This window comes from Gallinula chloropus (assembly GCF_964237585.1).
Source record: "Gallinula chloropus genome assembly, chromosome: 8".
Taxonomy (NCBI): Eukaryota; Metazoa; Chordata; class Aves; order Gruiformes; family Rallidae; genus Gallinula; species Gallinula chloropus.
Window position 1 is genome coordinate 15,771,319 of NC_140093.1, and position 9,536 is coordinate 15,780,854.

Sequence of the window (9,536 nt, forward strand, 5' to 3'; positions counted from 1 at the left end):
AGGATTTGTTATGATAAGAAGCTAATAAGACATTAACAAAAGTAGCTGTGCCTTGATTCATAATATCACTGCTCTGCATTATACCAGGAATGTTCATCCGGGCTTTAGATGTGATTCATAAACTATAATTAAATAAGCCTCTCAGAACTCCTTGTTGGAAATGTAGGGTTAGTTCTAAGAAGTTGAATTAACAGAGAAATAATTGAATAAAAGTTAATATAGGATAAGCTCTCCGTTTTGTAGAAGAAGCAGCTATAGCTTTAAATGTTGCATTGATTACAGTTAGCATAGGAAACAAGAAATAGTGCAAGGTCATTGAGCATGACCATGGCAGAGAGCCTTTGGGAGTTGACTGCATACAACAAGGTGTGCTCAAGTTGATTCCTGCTCTTCTGTTTTTGTTAACTTACTAGAGAGAAGCGAACTGTAGAATGCCTTTCCTCAGGAAGGTCTTTGTGAGTATTGGAGGGATGTATTTGTATGTGCATTTTACATTTATATAAAATAAATCTGCTTTAAAGTATTTGAGTTCTTTTTAAGTCATCAATGGCAGTAATACATTGTAGTATTTGTTTAGGTCTTGGAACATGAGCTTATCCTTAGGCTGCTAAAAGAGGATGTGGCTAATGGTTGTGTCCCTCCAATTAACACAGCTGTACCTGTTATAAGGCTGTCTTCTCACAGTCCTGGAGCAGAGAGATGTGTGTGCTGTCAGTCAGGTGCTGTGGGTGGATAGGAATCCACCGGTCCAGGAGGGTGCTGTGGTGTACCAACAACTAGTTGCAGACTTCAATCCACTTCTTGTACACGTAACTTTTAATCTGGCCCTGGTTGTCTGTGGTGCTGTTGTTCCTGTGGGGTAAAGTGCTATAAACTGGCATTATCCTGCTCAGTGTTGTAGAAAGGCATAAAGTAGAGGCAATGAAGTTACAGAAGTTGTCCCCTGGATTGTTGATGTTCCTGCTAGTGCTGCTTATTTCAGTGTTTGTGTGTATCTCTGGTCTAGATCTGAAGACGACTCCTTATACTTCAGAAGTAGTATGCCCACAGTCTTCCTGGCCAATGATTCTTCTACAGCAAGCAGGACTTCTTCCTCATCCTGAGAAGCCTTCATCCCTTCCTATGTCAGTGGCTACAAGGCCAAGACCCAGCTCACCACTGTCCCCACCAAAATCTCTCGGACTGGGGCCATCTTTTCATCACGCACAAGAAGAGGAGCTTGCAAAGGTGGTGGAGCAGGACCCTATGCTGGAAGAACTATGTAAGCCTCTGTGCTGTAAGCTTTGCAATGTCACTTTGAATTCGGCACAGCAAGCCCAGGCTCATTACCAGGTAAGGAAGGTGTAGCAGGAAGCTCTGCAGCTTGTGTAGGCATACCTGTGCCAGCACGTACTCTGCCAGTAGCGTTGCTGTGATAGCACAGAGCTGAGTGTGGGCTAATGCACAGGGACTAACTTTGCTTTTTAAGGGGAGTTTTGAGTGCTTTGAGGTGGCTGCACACGAGCAGCCAGCAGTGTTTGAGTTAGCTTATCTGAAGGTACATCTACACCATCTCATGGACTGGCAGCTATGGTTAGAACTGTTCTGTAGACATACCTTCACCTTGCTTGAATTTGCTGTTCACCCAGACATGTTGCAGTGCTTTCATTTAAGGTGTCATCACTGGAACATCATAATTTTCCTTTGGTTTATGCAATCTGTTTTCCACCTGTATGCTCATAAAGTAAAACTTGTGATTCCACATATGTGATTTTGTAAGGCCTGGATAGATGTCATAGTCCTATGTTACCCCATCTCACTAGTATCCTCTATTACTAGTGCTGTGTTTGTGTGAGATGTGGAGGTAGTAACTTTTGCTGCTGGCATATCCAAAAGGGTGGTTGGCCATATCATCAGGATACCAGACCCAGATCTCCACTCTGCTGTTGGCCCTAAAAAAGTAATACTCTGTCAGTAGGTTTAGTTAGTGTTACACTTCAGCATCTGAGTTCTGCAGTATTTCTGCCATGAGGGGAGAGAAGTACATAACTTGCATTTATGCAGATGCCTTACTGTGCAATGCATATACATAATCACGTAGCTCTGTCAGGCTTTCAGAACACCAAGCAGAGCTGTAGTGTAAGTTTCCCAGGAGAAAATTAAATGTGAAGCAAGGTTTTTTAGATTCAATCTCATGCTTGCAACCTCATGAAAAGAAGTGCTTAGCTTATCAGAAAGCTCTGCAAAGCAGTTAACATTACATGTTTAACATACGAAATACTAGTTTTAAGTGAAATGGAAGCAGGATGAGAAACTAATTGTAACCTTACTGATTTGAGAAAATAGGTTGAAAATGAAGCTCAGTCGTGCTACGTGATGAGCATTTTAGAGATAAGGGAGGATCTTGAGTCCAGAGCTGTTATTTTCTGAGTGGCAGCTCCTTGACCTGAGGTACCATGTTCATGGCCACTGTCTTATTTTGGTCTCTGCATCCTTTTTCTTTCAGTGCAAGATACTGTTACTAGGACAGCAATTAATTTGATTCTCTTCTCAGGGTAAAAACCACAGTAAGAAACTCCGAAATTACTATGCTGCCAATAGCTGCCCGGCACCCACCAGAATGAGTAATTCAGTTGAGCCTGCCCCACCTCAGGTTGTCTCCCTTCCAGCTCAGGTAAGGCATGAGAAGGTGACTGAGATTGTGCTGCTTACTTGTCACCTGGGGGTTACCCCAGTAAGGGTAACTAGATGTCATGCTTTGAGAATTACTGTGGGACTTGGTAAGGAATTTTCCTTGTGGTGGGACAGGGTGGTGGAAATGGCCTGTTGTGAGCTGTTTGCTTCCCTTTGAAGATGCAGGTATTGATCTGCTCTTGCAGCAGAATATTGGGCTTGGAAAGTTCTATTTCTGCATGGCAAATACTTTGATTCCTGGGAGAGTCTGGTGTGCAGCTGATTAAGGCTGTTTAAAGTCAGGTATAAAGCGGCATTGTTGGAGCTGGATTTGGGCATGAGGGTGTGGCATCAGCTCTGCACAATCATCCCTCCTTTGTGTGAGGAAAACCTAAGTGGAAAAAGTGTTTAGGTGTTCCTATACCCATTGCCCAGGGCTGTTAACTAACTGCATTTTTGTTGTGCCTTTTGCAGCTCGTTCAGGTGTAGGATGAACCTACAGTGATCCAGATTAATTCTATTTTAGGCACATTAGAGGCGAAAGATGATTTTTGCTTCCTTCTTAGTTGCTTCTTATTGTCATGGGATTTAACAGCTAACCTGGCTCTTGCATGTGACTGTGCAGGGAACCACAGCTGGGCTGGGGGGCTTGAAGCTGTGCCTGTCATTTCCGAAAGCAAAAGCCTCCGTTGTGCACAGAAAAGCAAAGCAAAGCACATTTGCTGTAAGGGGCAGATCATTAGGGTGCTGTCAGCCTGCAGAGAGGGCTCAATCAGTGCAAAATAATGTGGCTCTGATCTGAATGCAGAGGGCATGGGGTCCGGCCCTAGGTAGTGTGAGGTGGGTGCCCTACCTGCTAGGCTATCTGGTGCCCTCTCAGGAGAGACATAGACCGTTTCTAATGGTCTGTAACAATAAACAAGACCACTCTGCCGCCTTGTGAGGATTCATGTTGTAACATAGAAGTCAGAATTGTGTGCGTGCCTGTAAGCTTGAACTTAGTAGCAAAAGAGATGGGAAAGGAACTGATGGCTGTAGGAACTTCTACACTGTTTAAAAAAGCACTTTTCTCTGGATAGTAAATGCTGGGGAGACATGCTTGCTGCCACAATCAGTGTGTGGTCTGACTAGACAGATAAAGTATCCTTCATATGGCAAGAGCTACTCATGTGAGGCTGGGTCCTGTCTCTTTGTGTGGTCAGGGAGCTGTGTAGAGACAGGGTACAGGCACACAATAAATAAGAGGAGCATTGTTACCTTTCAGTGGGTCTTGCTCAGTGTGAGAAGGAACTCATCAGTTCCCAGCAGTCAGGAGTAGAGGAGTTAAATCATCGCTGTGAAGCAAACAAGCCGTTATAGCTATTGCAGAGGTACAGGGTGTTTGTTCAGCTTCCTTTCCTCTCCATCTGGGGCCAGGGATTTACCTAAATCTTGAGGAATTTGCAGATCCTCCCGGAGGATGAGGCAGGGAAAATTAAGTTCTTGTAAGAACAGTTTGGGGAGCACTTGAAAGTGTCCTAATCCATATGCTCTATTTCCACCTCTTTCACTGCCTGATGAAGATGATACTGGTTTTGGTCCCTGTGATTCATATATTTCGACAGTCTAATCTTGTGTTTCACATGCTGTCTCTCCCTTTGCTGCTAGATGGGATCCAGTAAACCAGGTGGCCGAGTGATCTTGGCTACAGAGAATGATTACTGCAAGCTTTGTGATGCCTCCTTTAGTTCTCCAGCTGTGGCACAGGCTCACTACCAAGGGAAGAATCACGCCAAGCGGCTGCGTCTTGCAGAAGCACAGAATAACTCATTCTCGTAGGTATTGTTCAACTTCAAGCTCAGGCTGAAAGCATGTGGCAGTGTCTCTGGCTTTGTCTCAAAGATCCCTGAATTGCAGCTGTTCTTATTTGTTTAATCTTCAGGGATGCATCAGAACTAGGCAAACGGAGGGCAAGGAAAGAAGGGAATGAATATAAGATGATGCAGAACAGAAGAAATATGTATACAGTTCAAAACAACACAGGTAACTGGGAACTTGCATCTGCTCTGTAGTTGGAATAATAAGGGATGATACACAGACTTATTGTTCTTCTGTTTCTGAGGTCTGTTTTAGCAGAGACACGTTGTGAAAGGAGCCAGTCCTGGCTCTCCTAATCCTTCATGTCTGCTTTTTTTCCCTCCCAGCTGCTAAAGTTGCTTTGTTTTGTCAGCCTGCTTGTTAGTTCGGTGTCTCAGTTTGTAACTTAATTTACCATCTGCCTGTCTCCAAGGCTGCTCTCAGTGGTGACAGTTTTCCTGCTTTATTTTCCTGGCAAGTGGCCAGGTGCTTTGACTCCTACTGTAGCGCATCAACCTGTACTTGCACTCCCATGATCAGAATGAGAGAGCATGTTAGCCTCCCTCTAAGACCATCTGCTCCTAGTGTAGAGTCCTCCCTCAGGTGTTGGTTACAAACTTTGCCTCTTTAGTATTTAGACTGTGTTTATAGTGTCCAGCTCATCCATTTCCCTTTCTCATTTTGAGTTGCTATGAGCACATGTTAGCTGAACCCCTGATCCCTGGTGAAGCTTGGCTGCATCGTGTCATTCTAACCACTGTTGTGTGGAAAAGAAATATTTTTACCTTCTAATAAATAGAATTTTGTGATAATTTTAAACTGAGGCAGCTGATTGTAATTAAAAGGCTGTGGTAATTCTGGAATTCATAGAATCTTAAGAAAAAAAAAAAAACGTATCACTTAAGAGGAGTTTTAACATTAGGAGTCTGATAATTTAATTCTTCATAAGACTGGGGTATTAAGACAACTCCACTGCTTTAGGAAATACCAGCAAGTACTACTTCCCTATGTGCTGCACCCATTTAAATCTGGATCTCAGTGGAGAAGTTGTGGGAAAACAAGATTCCCTCTCTCATCCCTTAAAGAAGCTAAACTTTGTCTTCTCTTAAACATCCTTTGGACTTAGAAGTTGTCACTGAGCTGCTTCAAGCTTTTCTTTTTTTACAGATGAAACAGAATTGTCTGTCTCCTCAGGTCCTTACTTCAATCCCCGCTCACGCCAGAGGATTCCTCGGGACCTGGCCATGTGCGTCACCCCCAGCGGCCAGTTCTACTGCTCCATGTGCAACGCCGGGGCCAGCGAGGAGCTGGAGTTCAGGCAGCACTTAGAAAGCAAACAGCATAAAAGCAAAGTGTCCGAGCAGCGGTATAGGAACGAGATGGAGAACCTTGGCTATGTACAATGACGCGCCGCCCGTGGTAGTAGTTTGCAAATAGAGCAGCTTGTCTCTCGCCTGCTGTTTGCCACATGCCCTGCTTCGTGCTCCATTCGATAGGAGTATGCTCTGAGCTATACATGTAACACCTGCAAACTCAATGGTATGGTTAGGTTTTTTTTCTATCATAGTTGGCAGGATGACGCTGTGCAGGACATGAAGTGTTTTTTGATGTTTGTTTGCTAATTATCTAAGGCTCTTCATTGTATTGAGTGGCGGGGAGGGCTTTGGCTTCTCCCCAGCCTTCTGCATGAATATGCAAAGCCCAAGAAGTGCTGGGAACTTCTGTGGTTCTACCACATGGGTGGACCATGTGCAAAGCCTGCTCCCCTCTTTGGACACCACCGAGCAGTGCTCCAGAATGCCTCCCTACCGCAAACTGAATTTCTGGGCAGCTTGTAAAGGAAGGGCAGGAATGGGGCCTGTGAACGTGTGAATTAGGGAGTGTACTTGTCCACAAATTGCTGCTTGTGACCCCCATTACAGCCCAGAGTAAGTTCTTTCTGCGTCCTTGGGGAAAGGCTTTGCATACTTCTCCTTGGAGGGTCATGCCTCTTGCTGCTGCTTCTGTGATGCAGTTTTCATTCTGAACGCCTGGCATTGGATATCACCTGATAAGCCCCATTCAGAAATACTCTTTTCTACCAGTTAACAGTGGAAAAAAAGATTTTCAGTGTTGTTGCAAGGCTGGGCACCTTAATGGAGCATGGGTGTAGCGCATCTCCATGAAGAGAGTCTCTGGGGGTCTCGGTGGCTTAATGAACTGAATCAGAAAGCCAACCTGCTCAGATGAGATGTGCTCTTCTCTGATTCTGCCTTAGACTGAGTAGGGTTGAGAATAGGTTGGAAGGAGCTGTCAGCTGTGATTTCTTTGCATACTGATGTAGAAGAGAGCAAGTGTTGGTCTCTGGCTGGCAGCTGTATTGCTCTGGGAAAGCAGGGCTGCCTGGACCTTGAGGAGCAGGTATAATTGTGTCCCACTTCCATGCCATTCCCTGGACAAAGCCCAGTGGGTGTTACAGAGGATAGGTGAAATGCTCCTTTGAACTAGAGCTACCAATATTGGATGAATTTTTCCCCCTCTTTCTTTTCCCATCTCAGAATGGGTTTTAATTCCATTCCTTGATGTGAACTTTGCTGTTCTGGGACCATCAAAAATTCGAAGTTAGGTAGGATGTAAATGTCAGGAATGCTGATTGTTTGAGTAACAGCTTTTTGGCCATACAGTAGTATTCATGAAACTTGTTAAGCAACTTTGTAAGTGTAGACAAACCCAAAGGGTGTGTATCTGTTTTGATTCTCCTTAGCAAAAGTAGAAAGGGGATAAAGAGCAGAAATAGGGCTGACATTTATTTTTCTGCTTGTGTGGGTAGATGTGAGGAGCTGCGATTGGAATCCGGTACACAGTGTTTCTAAAACGCTGGCTCCAGTGGCAAGTGCAGCTTGTAGGTGACCTCCCTCAGACCTGATTCACCACTGTGCTGCTACAGCTGTACAGTGGTACAGCTTCATTGACTTCAGTGGCAGGTGCAGGGGGGGGGGGAAGGTATTGTGGCTTGTCCCTTGCTCTTCTTTAGGTGGTAGGTTGAATTAGATGCAGCTCCATCTTAGGATAAATTTTACTTAGTGCGTAATGTTGAAGGTAGCTCCCCCAGCCCCTTTGCCATTCTGATCCTGCCTCTTGCATTCCAGAAGGACTTTCTGCTTGCCTTAAGAAATGAAAAATGAGTAAAGTAACAAAAAATTCAGATAGGTTTTTTTGTTAATCTTTCTCTAGTCCACCTCAAAAAAGGTTTGTTGTGCTTGGCTGCTCCTCAGAAATCAAGTATTGTTATCCTTAGCCACCTGAGCATCAGGTAGCGTGCAACCTTAACGTAGCCTTCCTAAATGCAGGCAAGGTGAGCTCTTGCACAGTAGTTGAAAGCAACCCCCTACATCATTCCATGCTGATCCTTGCCCTGCAGATACAGGCAGAGCAGTGGACACCCTCTTGAATGGGATTCCCTCCCCTCCTTTCAGCAAAGAGTCTGTGTACTGGAGCACATTAGAAGGTAGGAGGACAGGTGCCCAGGTTGCAAAGCACTAAGTGGTTTTGACAGCCTGTAAGTCTGTTTCTTCTTTCCTGCCTGTGGCTCATCCTCTGTGTGGCCTTGAAGAACATTCCCCTCGCAAAAAACTTTCATCAGCCTTTTCCCCATCATCTTTTGCAGTCAAAGAAGGGCTCTAGTTTTCTCTGTGTTCTGTCTTTTGTTTTTCTGGTCTGACACCACTGTGCAGGGACAGAAGGAGCTGGATGAGCCTTGCCACAATGAGTTTCACCAGAGTGATCCCTGCATTATGCTTACACATCCCTCTTGCTGTAAATTAAAGTGTGGCATTTCCCATAGCCTGCAATTAGTAGCAGAAAACCAACACTTTGTAAAATGTGAGGTGGAGGAGCTGTAAGTATTGGTGTTGTCTAGCTAAGGCCAAGAAGGGTTTTTTTGCCTGCTTTCACATGTCCCGAAAATCAGCTGTTCACCACTTTGCTTTGGTTGCTTCTCCTGCTCCCAGCACTGTGATCTGCTCCTCATTTGGCATTTCCAGTGACTAGAGGCATCAAAACTCAGTTTGTTCCATGAGTTGTTCTGTCCTGGGAAGAGCTGGTGCAAATGTGCCCCAGCACACCAGTGTGCTAGTGCAGGCTTCTCTCTGCATGGGTCTGAGTCTGGTTTGAGGAATGGCCCTGAACAGAGAGGTCTGCAGCTGCTTTGCTTTGTTCAGGGAAGTACATTCTGAGAATTTTGGAGCTGTGAGTTATATAGCAGGTATGAAGTGAACGGCGGGGTTCAAAGATCAAGAGAAGGGCAGGTTTCATGCATGGGAGGAAGGATATTTCCTGCTGGGAGAAGCAGCTGAAACTCACTTTGACCCAGTGCTCTGTTGTGGTCCTTCCCTACAAGTGACCAAACCTTACCTGCTTAATGGTTTGTGATCTTCCCACTCTCCCCTCAGCATAGAAAATTGTTGACTGCAAAGACAAAACACTCCACCTCATTAATATCACCAGTGTTCAGGCCAATCCAAACTCGTCAGCATGACAAACTGGGTGGAACCTGATTTTATTTTCTTGTGAAAGCTGTTCTCCAAATCAGTGTTCAAAACACATATTGAAAACACATCCTGGCCAAACCCTGTTTGACATGGATGGGCTAGTAAGAATACCATCGAGCTGTAATACCATTTTCCAGACCCATCCATTCTTTTTCTCACATTAAACCAAGTACCAAATGCCAGAAACAGGACTTTTGTGAAGCTATCACATTGGCCAGTAGATTAATGACCTTTGCTGCTAGAAACAAAATATAAATCAACGTGTTCGTATTTATTTTACTGTGCTGACCACTAATTGATTTGTTAATATTTAAGGCATTATTCTGTAGGTTGTTTAAATAGAAAATTCTATATGGCACTTTGTTTTTTGGATCAGAACAGGTATTTATTATATTTGTGAAAATTATTTCCCTCCCACATATGTATTGTTTTCTTTCCCTGTTTAAAAAAAAAACCCAAACAATAAGATCCACCCCAAAACAAAACAAAACCCCAAACAACCCAAATCCAACTAATGAA

General features: G+C 44.3%; 1 protein-coding gene across 1 annotated transcript; it reads left to right on the plus strand.

Annotated features, from left to right (window-relative positions):
* Positions 1-617: 617 nt before the first annotated feature.
* On the plus strand, positions 618-5,894 carry ZMAT3 (zinc finger matrin-type 3; the record flags this gene model as incomplete). Its single annotated transcript, XM_084267148.1, has 6 exons — positions 618-719; positions 1,007-1,332; positions 2,534-2,653; positions 4,300-4,466; positions 4,574-4,674; positions 5,683-5,894. Exons 2-6 carry the CDS (start codon positions 1,063-1,065, stop codon positions 5,892-5,894), a joined length of 870 nt encoding a protein of 289 aa, XP_084123274.1. The 5' UTR covers positions 618-719; positions 1,007-1,062.
* Positions 5,895-9,536: the final 3,642 nt, after the last annotated feature.